At 43.3% G+C, this 17,780-nt stretch overlaps 4 protein-coding genes across 10 annotated transcripts in view; 3 read left to right on the forward strand and 1 right to left on the reverse strand.

Moving 5' to 3' along the window:
* LOC100679901 overlaps positions 1 to 7,775 on the reverse strand; it is a 91,197-nt gene extending 83,422 nt beyond the window's left edge. For 3 of the 5 annotated variants that reach the window (XM_003426390.4, XM_008208516.3, XM_008208513.3), the window contains exon 1: positions 5,957 to 6,346. In XM_003426390.4, coding sequence (XP_003426438.1) covers positions 5,957 to 5,959 — 3 coding nt within the window. In that variant the 5' untranslated portion in view covers positions 5,960 to 6,346. Of the gene's footprint in view, positions 1 to 5,956; positions 6,347 to 7,672 lie in introns of those variants that run through there. The other 2 variants (XM_032599360.1, XM_032599359.1) reach the window with 1 other exon arrangement.
* On the forward strand, positions 7,114 to 9,811 carry LOC100118914 (transmembrane protein 45B). Its single transcript, XM_003426391.5, has 2 exons — positions 7,114 to 7,331; positions 7,635 to 9,811. Exon 2 carries the CDS (start codon positions 7,643 to 7,645, stop codon positions 8,423 to 8,425), a length of 783 nt encoding a protein of 260 aa, XP_003426439.1. The 5' UTR covers positions 7,114 to 7,331; positions 7,635 to 7,642; the 3' UTR covers positions 8,426 to 9,811.
* Positions 9,812 to 10,040: 229 nt separating this feature from the next.
* Positions 10,041 to 12,501, forward strand: ARPC4 (actin related protein 2/3 complex, subunit 4, 20kDa). The gene is made up of 4 exons (NM_001170894.1): positions 10,041 to 10,233; positions 10,623 to 10,949; positions 11,139 to 11,309; positions 11,382 to 12,501. The coding sequence occupies exons 1-4, from the start codon at positions 10,231 to 10,233 to the stop codon at positions 11,385 to 11,387; spliced, it is 507 nt and encodes a 168-aa protein (NP_001164365.1). The 5' UTR covers positions 10,041 to 10,230; the 3' UTR covers positions 11,388 to 12,501.
* Positions 12,502 to 16,410: 3,909 nt separating this feature from the next.
* Positions 16,411 to 17,780, forward strand: part of LOC100118989 (nuclear factor 1 X-type) — a 50,690-nt gene continuing 49,320 nt past the window's right edge. For all 3 annotated transcript variants that reach the window (XM_016985016.3, XM_016985017.3, XM_016985020.3), the window contains exon 1: positions 16,411 to 16,893. In XM_016985016.3, the coding sequence (XP_016840505.1) occupies positions 16,813 to 16,893 (81 nt within the window). In that variant the 5' untranslated portion in view covers positions 16,411 to 16,812. The remainder of the gene's footprint in view (positions 16,894 to 17,780) is intronic.

Here is a 17,780-nt window from a genome sequence, read left to right on the forward strand (position 1 = left end):
ATCGCATTCAGCGGTCGCGAAAAAAGGCGGCCGATAAATCGCCGATTTCCGAATACATCAACGCGCGCGCGAGTAGCGTTTATTACACAACCGTTAAATCAAGCCGCTCTTATCTCCTCTGAAATCAATCCCGCAAATAAAAAGTTTCTCCTTTTCGTATATACGTACGCATATCCCACGCGAAAACACTCCTCTCTCGCCAGCAATAAATACCAGGCTTATCAGTGCGGTTCCATCAATTTAATTACACCTCTAATAGTCGCGCGAGCGCTCGCCTTTTATACACACGTACACCCTAAAAGCCCATAAAATCGACTCGAAAAACCAAAGAAGGCAGGTCCTCTCTTTCTCTTACCCGAAAGTCAATCATCGCGTTATGCAAATAAGGCGTGTACACAGACAGAGGTATATAATTCCCGAGAGCTGCAGACGCGGCTAATTTCGCCCTAAAACCCTCGCCGCCTCGAAAATAAAAATTCAAAGAGACATAAACACACACGTCGCGCATCTCCGCACTCGCACGAGTTTTGACGAATAATCGTATGCGTGACCGCGTACGTAGCGCCATTATTATCTCCCGGAAGCAGCGAAAGATTGATGTCGCGTTTCCAGCGACGAGCGAAGCTGCATTTGCGCTAATGACAGTGAATATATAATATATATAAGCTCGTTTCGGAGAAGAGTCACGATAGAAGGCGTTGTCGCGACGCAAAGGATAATCGTCGGATATGCAGCCCGATAGCGCGCGCGAGGTGAATGAATCTCGCGAATGTGACACGTGCAAGTGCACCGCTGGGAATATTATTCGCTGCTGCTGAATGGAGATTCTGCGGAAGAAGGAGGTCTCGTATTAATTCTGTATACGCGCGCTTATCGTTATATAGTATATGCCTTTCTAAAATTTTCACACGCTCGCAATAAATCTCGCGGACGATCGTCGGTGAAAAAGCCAATCGACGAACGAAAGAAAAAAATAAACAACGGAGGGCATTTAGTCGTAATTAACTCCGCTAATCGAGCGTAAACTCGAGACTCGCGTGAAAAGAAAAAAAAAAGAAAAGAAACTCGGAATTTCGAATCTCCCGGCTAAATTAACCCGGCTTATTTCGCAATTCGCCTCTCTGCGGTTTTGCGCGCATTTACATCGCAAAATTGCGCTACTCGCACAGCGAGGGGATCGCCTCGTTTTTAATGCGCTTTAGGGACTTAGAAAATTGAATATAAAATAACCGGCGTGGAATGTACACATGCACGCGCGCGGAGCTAGTGGATTTCGAGTGTGCGCACTCGCGACGGTTGTAATGACTGGATTTTTCTTCTCGTGTCTGTTTGTGTGTGTATAGTGGGATTAGGCAATGCGCAGTTGTTAAAAAACTGTTATCCGCGGATATACATCCAAGTTATGTGCATTGAAATGAAACTCTAAACTTTACGGACGCGTGCAGTATGCGCACGCGCGTGGAAAAATTAAGAATTCAGCTGTAGCACACTGTTTAGTTTCTCATGCAAATTGTTCGCAGGTTTACCGGTGGCAGTGTATATGCTTGTAAGTCCTGAATATATTTATAGGTAATATTCCGAAAGGACTCGGTTGGTATCATAATTTTGGCGCGTTATTAATGTCGTGCGCGGGTTCGAAATGGAAATATCAATTACGGTATATTTCGAGAAGGTGTTTATGGGATGAGGGAAAAAATTCGTAGAAATATTCTAAATAGGATAATTACGGGTATTAATCGCGTAAAAGTGTTTTGCGCGCGATTTAGAAAGCTAAAGTTATTAATCATAAGATACTTTCAGGACTAGCTGCTGCCATTAGTCAGAAACTATTAGCCGAGGAGAAAAATAAAGATTACAAGGACGAGCTATTAATTAACGGCCATCAAACCCCGGTGATTAGTCCGTTGTAATAGTGCCTTTTACGCTTTTGATTATAAAGAATATTTTTGTTGCTCCACTTTGTCAGTGAAATTGAAGATAAAATACAGACTCCCTTGATGCAATTACTGAATAATTCAATGTAATTCAGCGTCAAGATATTGATAATGAATTTTTTCCGTCGCGAAGTACTTACGAAACGTACTTAGCATCGGGTGTATACGCAAGAGATGCAAATGATGCATCACGTACTTTTCGCCAGAAAAAGCAGCCTCGCCGCACACGCGTGACAGTAAAATATATGAGTATTTAAAAAAATTTTTTGATGAATGAGAGAGAAGCCCCCGTTATTACTCGAAATTATAATTACGCGAAAAAATTCTGCAGAGAGTCGGTGTCCGACGACAATACAAAACCAAATCACGTATGAAGTACACACGGTAGTGTGTAATCACAATTTGCTATAATTCGCGACGCCCTTACAAAATCGAGTTTTTTCTTATTTCAACTTTATACAACGAGAGAACGCGACGCATTAGTATAGAAGCTCCACTTACGACAATAAATAACTCGCTCGTTACTATAAACAACGAGACTTATGAATAAAACTCGATGTTCATAAAGCAGATCGCTGCTCGAATTATGCGCGTCGCGTAATTATTCCGGCGCGCAATTTCCAATATGATCCCCCCTCCTCCCCTTCCACAGCGTAACCATAAATTTTTACACCGCGGCGCGACTTCGCCCCGGCGAAATATAATAAATAAAGAAATTCCCCGGTAATAACATTCATTAGATAAATGACAAGAGACAAGAGAGGAGACACATGTATACATATAGGTGCGCGCACGTATACACTTATGTGCCTGCTTAAAATTCAGCGAAACATTAAGAAGGCAGAGGGAGAGAGAGAGAGAGTGGCTTATGCTCCTTCGTGCACGTAATAACACGGCGACTTGAATTGCAAAAATTGTAGACCTCCCGTCGTTTATTTTTCATTGTTTGCTCCTTTCCTTCCTCTGCGCGCCTTTTTGCATAGTCCCTTCGCGAGAATTTCGAGTAGAGAGAAGAGACATAGTCGCGCGCGCGCGAGATTTATAATCATCGGGAAAGTCATTTTTATATTGCTTCTTTGGCGGAATTGAGAAACGCGGAGAGTTTTACTCTGTGTGTATGGTCGAATGCCGCGAAGGATACGATGATAATTTATCAAAATGTCTCGGGCTTTCGATCATGCTTTATGGTTTCTGTGTGTACTTTTCATTTCGTAACTTGGATATTGCCACGCGTTTATGATCTTTTATTTATCGCACCTCGCGACTGCGCGTCATTGTTTTAAAATAATTGTTCTCGGCGTAAGAGAGTAATTTTACGCAATGACGAATTTGCATTTTTGCCGTAATAATAATCCCTCGGTAAAAAGCAGTATCCATAGCTATTCAGTTACGTTATTACTCGCAGCGACAAAAAAATCCTTCGGCGGCCGCCCTGTAAGAGTAAGTATTTCGTCATTAAAGGAATGCATAAATATCGCGAGTCCGTTCGTAAAAACTAAATTAAGTGAAAACATCGAGTTATAAAATCACCTTTAAAAAGCCTCTCGCACTGTAATTAAAGAGACGTAACAGACCTAGTTAACGCTGAACCAATAACAAGCAAAAAATACACTATGCACGTAACACAAGCGAATACCTCTGATGGTCTTGTATACACACAGCCGCAGACGAAATGTGACGATCTAATATCCAACTCTAAAAAAATGTATATCACTCGCAAACGACCTACTTGCGAGAAACCGATAAATTTCGCGGAGTTTTACACCGGCGACGAACGAAAAAAAAGCCAAGAGAGAGAACACAAGGCACAATAAGTCCAGCATCTACAATTTCGTCATTTTAATATCATATATCAGCGGGTTTCGATCAAGATAGATACATTGCATTATAAAACGCACTCTACGCACGCGTATACATATAGCTATGTATATACAGGACGTGAACGTGTCTATACTTTCACTGCAGCAACGGCGGTGAGATAGATCTCGGCTCTCGATCGTCAATCAAAGCGGCGGCTGCTGTTGTTGCAGATATCCGGGGGATATACATGCGTATAGCTATGGATATATATCGCGTAAAAGGGAATATGCGGTGGCATTGTGTGTGATACGTGAGCATGATTTTATTCGCGAGTGATTTTTCGTCCGCGCATAGGTGAGCTGTGAGTCAGATCGATTTTCTTTGTGATTTCTGACGTTCTGCAGTGTATATTTGTATTGGGGAAATAAAAGTTTCTTTTTTATCGTATACTGCTGCACTATGACGCTATTACACATTTCGAAATTCCGGCATCATTAATAACATTTTCGATTTCGCGTTCGGTCGATAATTAAGAGATACAGAACACTCGGAGTAAAAAAAGCTTTGTTTAATTTGGTCGAGAGAAAAAAGGAGGTGTATTAATAACATATCTTTGTAGGTTAATTGTTCAATATATCGTAATATCGCGCAGCGGCTTTAACTTAGCAACGCGCGCGTATAGGGTATATAAATCGTGGGTCGATGTAGTGACAGCCCTGAAAAAATGATAATGATTTATGGCTTTCGTAGCGTAACGCTATACCCAATTAGGCAAATTCATTTGCAGGTCATTGATATCGCCGACGTCTATCAGGTCGAAAATTTAGTTCGGCTATTATTGGCGAAGCATACATTTACCTCGCGGTGCAGCGCCGTACAGTGTCGTGTTGGAAAATGTTGCGCGCCGTCGCCGTCAATACGGCATTATAACTATATCGATTTCGACTTGGTATGCGTGTACACCATTTACCTATACAATTTAAAGTCGAATGTAGGTGCAGTGTATTACGTGTGTCGGGGGGATTATGATACGGCGTTTTGAAATTGAGTCGCGTCAAGAGTGTGTGTGTCTGAAGGGCAAATTTATGTTTTGTGCAGTTGCGTCAACGTTATCAATATTATACAATAATGACGATGGGACAAAATTAACCTATTTTTTAACAAAACCAATCAATAGTGTAACTTTAAAACAATAATCGCTGTCACCCATAACGTCATCCACGCGGAGAAAACAGACATCACATTTCAAAACAATCCAACGCCCTCACATCTCTCTTCCCGTTTTTCTCTCTCTGTCTCGCCGACAACAATTAATCCCGAACGCACGAAACAACCCAACGCGCGCGCACATCCCGTTGGAAAAAAGAAACCTCCGCCGAAGAATTTCACTCGTCGACAGCCTATTCCAGCGAACTTTACGATTCCTACCCTCGAAACGTTAACTCCTCGGCGCATCTCACGCGCGGGGGACTATCAACGAGCCGCTTTTTCCCTCCGTACGCTCGAGTCTCTCTCTCTCTCTCTCTCTTTTTTTTGCTCGTTAGAGAGCAAAAATGCGCCGCAGCGCCGCGGCAGCCAACGGAAAAGTATATTCCGCGCGAAATTATGAGATAGACCGCGAGAGACACTTTTTGCGGCGATGAAAGCAGCAGCAGCAGTCGGGGATGAGTTAAATTTTTGCGGGAAGCGCGTGTACGGGTAATGCGATTTTGAGGTGCATGCGCGCGGACGAGGTAAACTCGATTACACTGGCGAGCGGTGCGCGCCGCGGATGGTTTTGCGCGTTTCGCTAAGTGGACTCGAGAAGCTGGAAAGTTTATCGGTTTCCGGCGAATGCAGTGTGTAACGCGCCGGAGCGGCTTGCAAACTCGTTTGTGCTCGTTTCTATTATATACACGCGCGAGCTGACGCTTTGTTGAAAATGAATCGCGGATATATTGTTTGGAAAACTATGTGTAACGATGCCTCTGGCGACGATTTTACTTTGCAACAGTTGAAGGGTATACGAGCGGCGATTAGTTAGAGGTAACTGTTTAACCAGTCCTCGATAAGGCTGAACCGTAACTATTAACGCGTGTAACTGGTTCCGGATAACGTTCGACGTGTATAGAGCCCAGGATTAATTTGCAGAACGATAATGCCGATCTCGGATTTTAACCGGTCCCCGCACGCACGGAGATCCTCGCGGAAGCTTAAACGTTAATAGTCTATGCAGCGCTCACCATAAATTACGTCCGCATCGCCGGGTCTCGCGCCAGTGAAGAGATCCTGAATCACCAGAAATGCAAAAAAACACTGCATCTAACAAACGTGAATAATCGCGTTTATTGCGCACTGATCCAACGGTTCACAACAACGTCTTCCAGTCACCAGTCACTGATCGAATCGAACGCAAAATAAACCAAAGAACAGAAACAAAAATAACTTCCTCAACCAACAATCACATCTTGCAACCAGGGAATCCCAACGATATAGAAACGCAGCCGCGTATTACGAACTGTACAGCACAAACGCGCGTTCGCGCGCGCGTAAACTTGGCCGTGTGAGCGCGGAGCGGTCGTCTCGGCGTGTCATGCGCTCAGCATCGCGAGCCGTGAATGAATGCCGCACCGCGGCTGCTGCTGACTCTCTCTCTCTCTCTCTCTCTCTCTCTCTCGCTCCCGGCCGCTCTGTATATAGAGAGAAGCTCTTGGAGCGGAACGTTCGTGGGACACAGCGTGGAAGAGAGAAAGAGCGGAGCCAATGGCGCGGCAGGTGGAGGAGAAGCACAAGCCAATCCGACTCGCTCTCGCCGGCTTTTTAACTTCTTCTTCTGCTGCTTCCTGGAGTCACTCGCTTTTTTTCACGATGAAATGCCTGATGGGTGAACAGAAAAAGTGTCGAGTAATGAATGAAAATGTGTGAAGGGGCAGAGGAGTGGGTGACACGTTTTTGATGTCAGGTGTGCGCGGCGAGGGAGGAGTGATATTCGCGAGAGATGAGGCGACGATGTCGAATATGCAAGTTGAGGAAATAGCTTGCAAATTGGTTTTTTGTGAGATTTTTATAGTGCTAGAAGTGTTTAAAGATTCTTTTGAAATTGCTATTTTGCAAGCTTGTGACACTCAAAATTGGAAAATTTAATACTTGTAAAACGAGTCCCTCAGAAGAATTACGGTAGCCAAACTCAGAAAAAAACCATAATCACAAAATATTTGAATAAGCTTAAATCCACACCGATAACAGCATACTAGCAAGTCCACCTGCTTGTTATCAATTCGAAAAGCGCAAGTATACATGCACGCACCTCTGATGCGCTCGCGAACAATGCACTCACTGTCCCCATTTACAAACACACAGTACCATCTGCCGTGAAAAATGTCAACACTCTTCTTACTCTACCGACTGAGTTATGCAAATGCGTCGCTAGGCAGGACTGCAGGTTATGTTTTCCTTTATATGTATATAGCGCAGGGGCGGCTGCATATAGTTGGGCAGCGGAAGCGCGTGTTTGCTTTTCGAGGACAATGTAATTTGTTCGCACGACGGAATCTCGGCTTGGCATCTCTCGCATTTAATTTGTCGTCGAGTTATGCCTGCGGCCAGCCTATGCAGCAAGTGAGTATAGTGCTTTTTCGGCGGTTAATCTTTAAGCGCTCGACATAAGTACATTGCGTTCGGTTTCTATGGGTGGGTTGACTGTTTGCCTTGTTAGTCATATTTCTGAATTGTATCAGGGCTATTTATAGTGCCCTTTTACGTACTAGCACATCTGTTTATTTTAACCTACAGTAGATTTGGATGTGCTCTCCTTGAGTTATGGCAAATAATTGTTCGCTTATAGTTACTAAATATGTATAAAAATAAAAGATTCCTGTAATATCTGCAGTATGATTTTGTAAAATAAATTGTATATTCCAGACACAAAGATGGCTGGAGGAGAAAATCACTTGCCCTACCTTTTGACTGGCTGCATTTTCTATGCATTTGGACTGAAGTGGTGTTGTGAGTATGCAAGACTGTGGTATGTCCGCCCAAAGCCACGCCAGCACAGAGAGAGTCCCAAGTTGGGCTTGATACTCCGCTTCCGCAAGACATGCCTGGAGATGCTAAATGGCCATCCGATCGAGGGATGCCTGAAACTGATTGCAACAGCCATTGGATTAGCTGGAACGTTGACTGGTGGCCTACCAAATTCAGGAATAGTCTCACCTAAAGTAGTGCACGCCACTATTTACCTATTCTTTGCTTTCTCTGGTCTGGTAGATGTTCTGCATTTTTATTTTCCTCGGAACATCAGTGATGGCCTGTCGAAAATGGCTCTGGCACAAAGCTTCTTCATTGAAGGATTTCTTTTTGTGTGGGCCAGCTTGAGCGAGAGCCCTGTAGTCAATCTTATCCTAGCTGCCATTGTGTGGATGACTAGTATAGCCGTGACACTGGAGTTGGTGTGGCCTGAAGTTAAGTTGTTGAGAGGAGCCACAACTCTTTTGCATGGAGAATGGATCGCACACATGGTCCGAGTGTATCGCACCGAGCCTCTGAATTTGGAGAAAATTGCACTCACGTTTTCTTGGCACGTTGCTGCAGCTTCTACTGTTACTCTTCTCACTGTTGCCATAACTCGAAGCTGCTTGCCTCGTGAGCCACCACCTCCACCAGAGGTTCCAATTTATGATTACTGCAACGAAATGGAAATTAGGTCTACTTGAATAAGTTTATTGCAGTGTTTGGGCTAAAATTATATAAGTTTTGTGCAAAAAGTTACAGTCGAATCTAGAACTTAGTGCACAAAACTTAACAGACATTGATATTATACAGCAATATGTGTACAAACTTTTCTACAAAATACGTACGATCTGGATTGGTTTATCAAAATGTCAATTGCACAAATTAAAAAAAACAAAAACAAATGTAGATTTTACATTTTCACAAACAATGTTAAACCATAAGAAATATTTGTTGAATCTAAATCCAGATTTTTTAGTAATATATACAAAGAGTTTTTATTAATTTTATAGCTTAGTGATATTAATCACATCGAATAATGTACAATAAAGCCAAGCATTTTAGATAAGACTTTTACATATCTAAGCAAATACAGGGATGTTATCATTGTGTTTTTGGATTTTAGAGTTTGTTTGAATAATCATTGGTCAAAGTGGTAAAAAGATTAGGTATCAATGATTATTCAAATTAATTGTAAGAATTGAAGTGCCAGTCTAGTATATACTAGACAATCTTTGAAGAGTCCCTTAGGGAAGATTTAATTGATCAGGAGATCATTGATTTGCACACATGTTTTAAATTTTTTCAATTTTACTAAAAATCAGCGCTTTTACAATCCATGTGTGCGCACCGAATTACTATTAATATTTATGAATATTTTTAATTCAATTTTATGGAACTGGCATCACATTCACTTTTTATATTTATCAACAATTCAACGAATAAAATTACATGTATTTCCTCTTTATATAAAGGTATATATGCCTGTATGTAAGTCACAAGAAAATATCAAACTTGTGTCAATTGTAATCATGACATGTGATCATTTGCCTAGTTGTATGTAAACGGCAAGACATTTTTTTTAACCACCGTCAGTGCCTAAAACTGTTTTCTTTATATTAATGAATATATTTATTAGTTTACTGAAATTATTTGTACAACGAACTAACAAAATCATCACTGACGCATTGTGGGATACCCCATCAGTGCCAAACATTCTTCATAAGATTGTGCAAAGTTTCTACACAAGACTATTTCTGTTGTTATCAACTCTTTTGTAATACTTTACTCAGCAGAGAGAGCTGAATTTCAGTCTCGAAAAATTTAGCAATTCTGATTTATAACCGCAAATCATGCATCCACACATCGACAATCACTATTTATAATTTGTCACGTATCGTCATAAGCTCATACTCATACTCTATAGTATAATTTTACACGTTACGATTCTTTAGTTTTTAACAAGAATATTGTGATGAACAGCGTCTAATTTGTAAGCTTTTTATATGTATAAATTACACGTATATCGAATCAACCGAATATTTACACGCATTGTAGACCATAATAAAAAACTATTATCAAAAAACAAACCTCGTTTGTGTCGCTCTCCACAGCCCATCATACCGAGAAAAAAACCCTCGACTCGACTTTTGAACTCCTCGGCCCTCGCTGACAAAACACGCACAAGCAAGTCTCAAACGATCATTCAACAGCGCATGCGTCGCCGCAAAAACCGGGTGCGTTTGCTTCTCCTCCTCTTCTCCTTAGTCGTTTTTTCTCTCGCGCTCGCGCTGGAATCGAGGGAAAGCCGAATCGGGCGAGTGACGACCCAGCCCCTGCTGCAGTCTGTGCTGATGCGAACGTGATGTGTCACTTCCTTCGCGCACCTGAGCTTCGCCGTCGGTGAGACTGATATAACTGCTGCGAGGAGTAGCCGTGAGCAGAGCGGAGACTAGAGGAGAGATTCTCGAGGAGGTGCCGGTCGCCCGGAGATTTCGCGCTGCGAACAATGGTGAGTCGTGAAGGGATATATACCTATATACCTATATGAGTGTAAAGGACGGGGATGTGTGCACGAGAGGTGAGGTTAGGAGTCTTTCGATATATATAACGCCAGGACTCGGAATTTTATGAGTTTCGGAGTTTTCCGAGAAATGTAGGAGAGTTTTCGAGGCGTCCCGAGTACGGGGTGTCGGGTTGGCTTCGTGAGTTGGGATGGTTCGGGTTATCATATCAGTATAAACAAGCGGTGCGATGCGTTGTCAGGTTACTACTGGACGAGGTATTTTGGGATGTGTATAACGGATGGTGTTTTGAGATAAAATGCGAGCTTGCTCCGATTTTACGCAATCTACTGCTTTCAGAAATACCTTTGCTGACAGTGTTTTTTTCTTTTTCCAGTCGAGCTCTCTAAAGCCTTACCTCACAGCAGTGAGGCGCACGCTGACTGCTGCAATGTGTCTGGAAAACTTTTCCTCACAGATTGTGGAAAAGCACAACAAGCCAGAGGTAGAAGTGCAGGCGAGCAAAGAGTTGCTCCTGACGCCAATACTGATAAGTAGGAATGCCAACGAGAAGGTCCTGATCGAATCTAGTATAAATAGCATGAGAATAAACATAGCTGTGAAACAAGTGGACGACCTGGAGAGAATCCTGTGTCACAAGTTCACCAGATTCATGATGATGCGAGCAGAAAACTTTATGATCTTGAGGAGGAAGCCTATACCGGTATGCATGCTTTTTATTAGTTCATCATCTAACATTTTTGATTAATCACTTTATGAATAACTAAGTTTTGTGTCAATGACTCATCTCCAACTATGGTGAACATTGTTGAGTGATACTGCAACAAGTGAAAGGAATTACTCATGTTTGAAAATCACTACACTAGTCTTGACACTATTTTTCATTCCACAGGGTTATGACATTAGCTTCCTGATCACAAACATCCACACGGAGCAAATGTATAAACACAAAATTGTGGACTTTGTTATTCATTTTATGGAAGAAATTGATAGAGAAATCAGTGAAATGAAACTGTCAATGAATGCTAGAGCTCGCACATGTGCCGAAGAGTTTTTGAAGAGGGTAAGTGCAGAACTGAATTCACATCAAGATCTTTCTTGTGGTCAAAGAATAATTATTTGTTTGCGTCCACAGTTCTAGTCCCAAGCTCCTGGAAGGTACTAAGAAGATTCAAAGAATTCAAAAATGCAATTGTGACAAGGATGTATTCTGTTGAGAAAACCACCTATCGTCTGTTATATCTATCTCTGGTTTCGTGCACTCTGGAGTAGTACCAAACTTTACCTTGTTATCGCTGTTGGTAGTGCAACGTACGAGTGGAGATCGACGTGCTAAGAAAAAGAAAAATAATGAACTGTGGGTGCTCTAAAGTCTGTTCTGCGAACGCAAGCACAAGGAAGCATAAACATGAGTGTGAATGTAATTTTTTGTACGTGTGTAGTGATCTTAAGCAAAGAATACTAGAGTACCGTTTACCGACACTTTTATCGTTGCACTTTACTTGAATAATTATTGTTATACACCCGAATTTTTGACAGCCTTCTTTTTTAAAATCGCCAACGAGAAAATTTTCAGAAATATGTTCTGTGCTCTGAAAATCGATGCATTTGTATAAGAGCCCGCAGTTTTATATACCTGTAATGATAACCATTCGAGTAATTTGCAAGAGTGAATGTGCCAGTAAGCGTGTGTGTCTGGTGAGAGAGGATTTAACAAAGTTTAAGGGAGTTAACAGCGAAGGCATTTATTTGAGTAAAACCAATTTGCGATTGGTTGTAACCACTGGTCACAAAAGCATGGGCGCTCCGCGTTTAGTGACGAGGGGACGTTCTATTCGCAAAACGCGTTACTTTGTTCAGACTCACGATCTTTTTTTATCGAGTCGCAATATTATTTTAAGGTTCGCGAATATTCCGACTGAGATTGGCGTTCGTCGCAGTGTGTCGCTTCTTTTTTTATTTACGAGTCTAATTTTACACGTGTATTTTACAGTATCCGAAAATCAGCCGAAGAGTCCTGAGAAAGAAAGTTTTTGTAATTGTATCTTTTGTCCCACGATCAAGCCTCGAATCAATTGAATAATAATGATACGCATGATGAATTTTACATGAAATTTGATAACCGTTGACAAAGTTTCTAATAAATATACACACGACTATACCACTAATACGAATTATACGCAGAAAGAAGTACGCATATATGATTGTCAATGATTTTTTCCTCGAGATGCCAAGAATTTTTCGTATAAGCGCGAGAAACAAAAAGAAAGAAAAGGACGAGAAAAACAATTACGTTGTCAACTCCGATAAGATCATTATTATACTATACGCTCATAATTACGCGCGCAACAATCGAAGCAGAAATGATTAAGTAAGCAAGCATCGAGGGTGAGAATAAGTTGTATTAAAGATTATTATTACGTATGTATTAAGAAGCTCAAGTAAGTTGTAGGTTTAACAATGAGAAAAAGCATGAAAACGATCGCGCTGAGTATGCGGGTCGGCGAATGAAAAATAAAAAATGAACAAAAAATATTAATTATAAAATAACGTCCACACATGTTCTTTGAAAACAATATGATGTGTATATCGAGTTCAACGACTGCCAATTACACATTGCGCACGTGTGCATCGTGTTACACACGCAGCGCGTATACATGTATAAAACTCGTTCTTCAGCAACGGGCAACAATGCACGGAATAACTGATGAGCTCGAGGAAAAAGAGCGAGCGAGCGAGAGAACCCTGTTGTGTGCCGTGATTTGTAACTCATGCGAGGTATATTTACAATCTGCTCTTACCATCTTATACCTTATATTTATAATAAAAACTCGCTCGAACATCTGGATATACGACTTGCGTTGCTCAATTATCACCTCTGTTGATTTTTTATATTTCTTTTGTAATTTTCTTTGCCTGCTTACGATGAAAGAATTTGTGTTACGTAAACGCGTGGTTCGCGTAGCTAACGTTGTACAATTAAAACAATGAGTAGACGCGAGACTTTTTTTTCTTTATAAAAAGCGACGCTAAATGTGAGAATAATCATTGCAAAAATCGAGAAAGCGTTATCGCAATAAAAAAGACGCCGCAAACGCACTCGAAAACGGCTCTCTCGGCAGCAGCTTTCCTCGCATTCTCTGTTCCACAAATTACGCGGGCAAACGGCGGCGCGGCGCCTACACACATGCCTCCTTCGCGACCCATACGCTCGGGCATTTGCGTTTGCCGCCGGTATCTTTATGCGCGTCAGGTGCAGCGGCCGCGAACTGACTCGCGATGCGCTATGCAGCCGAGCGCGAGTATAAGTATAAGTCGGCTATACCACTGCGAGTATACCTATAGATACATGTGTGTACCGCGACGTATTTACGTATGGTCGGACTCTAGATTCACTGGAATTTCGCGAAACGCGGATATGCATGTACGATGTGTGGAGGAGGTTTCGGCCTTTTACTGCAGCTCGATTACTGCAATGTTATTGTTTTGCGGATAGGTTTATGCGCTTTGTGTACTGTATTTTCTTAAATTGTCGCGAACGTTGTGTTTTTGAATCGTTTAAAATTGATGTTGTAATTTTAATTCTTAATTTTTTTCGAAAACGATTTAAAATTTATATATATATATATATATATATATATTTTAAATATCATTTTTTTTGTGTTTCAGTAAGAAGATATATTTAATTTTTGATGAATATTCAAACAAAAGTATTCGAGCATTAACTTTCGAACTTCAACCAAAATATTTTTTCAAGTTATAAGTAGTAAGACTCGCGCTGAGCACAGACGCCGACAACCGTGATACATACACACCATCCAACTATACAATAAAAGAGCACACTGAACTAATATTAGTCATCGCCATAGATAATCGCGCACTCGTAAAAGAAATCTCCTGAAAAAAATCATCCCCGCCAAACGATCCAACCCCTCGGTAACGCACAATAAACCCTCCCTCGAGAAAAGAAAAATTTGCCGGAACATCCTCTATCAGCATACACAGACGCAGAGCACATCCAGCCGCAGGTATGGATGTCAAGATGCTCGCATATCCGCTCGCTTTCGCAAACATCCTGAACGTACGCGAGCTTGCGACACATAATACGCGCGCAGCCTCTTCGGGGAGATCAGCGCCCCTCGGGTTATCCGTTTCCGCGTTCGAGTGTGTGTGGTATACGTGCGCGCATCGCGTATGATCCTTTCCTGCGATGTATTGCTTGAGAGGGGATGGGAAGAAGCAAGGGTTGTAGGAAAGATCGTGTGTATGCGGTATAAGCGGGTTTATGAGCCGAGGGAAGTGATTTGTGCTGGATTTTTATGGTAGCGGTTTAATTTGCATTATTAAAACTATATACCTAAGTTAAAAATTATCATTACAATGTTCCACAATAAAAGCACCCTATACGAAACCGTTAAAAAATTCATCTCGTCAAAAAAATATCCCGCTAAGCTCCCCTCTAAAAAAAACTATACACACAGCAGCAGCAGGAGCATCGCAGCTCTCGCGCGGCCTCATAAACCACTAAAACTTTTAAAACCTCGCGCCGCGCGCGCACCTAAAACAGAAAAAAAGCTGCTCCGCAGGAAAAAAGCCCCGGGAGCATCGCCGCGCCATTATGAACTTTCAAGCTCGGCGCTCTCCGAATGTATGCCTTGAAAATACCAATTACTTCCAAAAAGGCCACAGGCCGCTTTTATACGCATAAACAGAGCTCTCTGCGCGCTGCGCAGCGCAGCGTCTCTAGCTCGTCGCGCACGAAAAATTGCGGCAGCGCGAAAATTGCTCAGCGGCGTAAGAAAGAAAAATAGCGCGAGAGCGCGCGGAAAAATCCCTCGGCGGCGGCGGCAGCGAAAAACTGCTCGACCGGCGGCCATCCATTCTCCTTCATTTCCGCCAGCTACCGTGTGTGTATGTGTCTGCCTTCTCCTTTCTCTATTCTATATATAGTAGGTAGTACCGGTGGCGGGAAAAACAAACGGAGAAAAACGTGAGGTAGGAGGAAGGGTGAGCGCGAATTTTAGGGTTGTGAAAGGGTAAGGGGGAGAATTGGAGGATTTCTAAATCGATTTTAGAGTTTCGGCGTTTGAGTGAGAGGAACTTTTGGAATTTCGCGGGGATTGATCGTCGAAATGGGTTGTTTTTGTTATCATTGTTAAATATCCGAAGTAGCGTTGATTTGCATGTAATGAGTAGCTCATTTCCGACTTCATCCCTTCGTTCCGAAAACCGATCGATCCACTTCAAACATCGCCGGTAACGGAAAAGCGCGTTCATTTCGAAATCGGTTGGTTTTATCGTTATACTTAAATATCCGAAATAACATTGGTTTGCATGCAACGAAAGTATAGCTAATCATTCTGGCCGCGTAAACACCAGTCTCGCCAATTTCCGACTTCATCCCTTCGTTCCAAAATCGATCGATCAATTACAAACAAAATCAACTCGCGCCATCGCGCAAAACACCCGAAATCCAAAATCTCCCTCCCCCTTCGCTGGCAAGCATTAATCAATGCAGCTAAACCGCCAATCCCGTCAAACTAAAAATCCCGATCCGCGTCCCAACAAAAAGCTCGAAAAACCCACCCCTCCAGCAACGCGAATTCCCTCGACGCATAACACGCCGAAAATCGCGCAAAAGAGAGACAGCGCGAATCAAACAGCCGCCAGAGGGACAAAGAGGGAGCAGACACTGGCGCCGTGGCGCCGTCTCTGCTGGAAAGCTCTCTCTCTCTCTCCCGCAAGCTCTCGTGCGGGTGTAGAACAGTGCGCGCAAAAACGGGAACGGCGCGCTGCGCAAGAACCGCCGCGGAGAGACGAATGGTTTTTAATTTGCGTTGTAAAACGCGTGCTCTGGTATTTGTTGCAGGGATCGATTGAAAATTGCAGCGCACGAGTGTACATCACCGACGTTTTCACTTCTCTACTCTTCAATACATGGTTCAACGGATTATCGCGAAATCGGAGCGAGTCCACACGCATGGCAACGGAAAGCCAAAGAAAAATCCAAGAGGATTCAAAAAAGAAAAATAGAGAAGAGGAGCGCATACAGTATACACAAGAGAGAAAGCCATCCCTCCCTCGTCGCTCAGACTGCGCAGTCGCCGCGAAGCAGAGAACCTCCCGACTCTGCTCCTCTCCCTCTCCCTATCCCTCTTTCTCGCCACCATGATCCAGCGAGAGAGCAGACACACAGTTCGGTCTCGCGCGCGGTGCCGCTCAGTCAGACTCGAGTGAGCAGTGTGGCCCGCGATAGGTAGGATGCACGGCGTGCCTGGGTGCGGCGTGCCAGCACCGGAGTTACCCACTACCACGACTCGTACCAGCATCGCCGACAGATTATTATTGCTACTGCTGTTGTCGCTGTCATCATCCCATCAGCGCAGCGGAGCCGGCGGGTATCGTCGTTGCGGTAATACTAGTGACGACACCATCGGCTCGAGCATCAGAAGAGATCAGTAAGAGGGCTTGCAGCGGAGGCAGTATAGAGGAGTCGAAGAGAGAAGAAAAAAAGAAGAGAGGATAGAGAAGCTGAGGGCGCTGGACCGAGACAGTCCCACCTACTCATGTTCATCCCGGATACCCTGAGGAGCTGCATGGTGGAACCGGATGTCTCGACTTATCTGCAGGCCCCTTCCGTAGGACAGGTGAATCTATATTATGTTTTTGTTTCTATTATCTCACTCCTATGCGACGCTGCGCGGTAAACGCCGTGTGACAACAACGAAAATCGCGCAGTGCAGTTAGCATCGGATGACGCACACACACATGCAAGTGCGCGAGAGACAGAAGCATACGTACATGTGTGCGAAGTGCGACGCGACGCGAGAGAGATGCTGCAGTGCGAGCACGTGCGCGCGTGGCCGCACGCCGCAGAGCGTCGATAGCGGCGGCGGCGTCGCGGCTTCCCTCTCTTTCGGATCGCGCGTCGCCGATAAGCGCCTATGCAGCCGGATATAATGCGCTGCCGATGCGAATTCGTCGTCCTTTCGCGCGTGTGCGTGTATGTATGTTATAACTTGTGTGGGGCCAATTTTGGGGATGAGGGAACGCTCGGGAGGAAGGGTAAAGGTTATTGCGGATTTTTAGGTTGATTGGGGGTGAGAGCTTCATTGGGGCAGCGGTGCAAGGCTTGTTGTTACGTAACCACGTGTGACGCGAGGAGTTTCTTTTCGGTGTAATATATAGAACCGATGGTAGAACGCGTGCCCTGCGGTGAAAGAACGGCTTGTGTAAATATTAGCTGAAGGAAGTTGACTCAATCCTTAAGGGTAGCCTGTATAGGGTAGGAGTTTTATGATATTATTATCTATTCGTACAACATGAACACGATAATCATGTCGTCTACAGTTCGAAGACACTACTTATGTCGTAAAAAAGACGTTTGCATGTGAGTTCCGAATTCATTTAGCAGCACGCAGAAGGCGCACTTAATCCTCCAAAAAATCATAGCTCACTCCACTTACAAAAACTCACTCGCCAAACACCTGCGACCACGATTACACCGGCAATTTGATAAAACTCCACTAGCACG

The sequence above is a fragment of the Nasonia vitripennis genome, chromosome 4, assembly GCF_009193385.2.
Source record: "Nasonia vitripennis strain AsymCx chromosome 4, Nvit_psr_1.1, whole genome shotgun sequence".
In the NCBI taxonomy this organism is placed as follows: domain Eukaryota; kingdom Metazoa; phylum Arthropoda; class Insecta; order Hymenoptera; family Pteromalidae; genus Nasonia; species Nasonia vitripennis.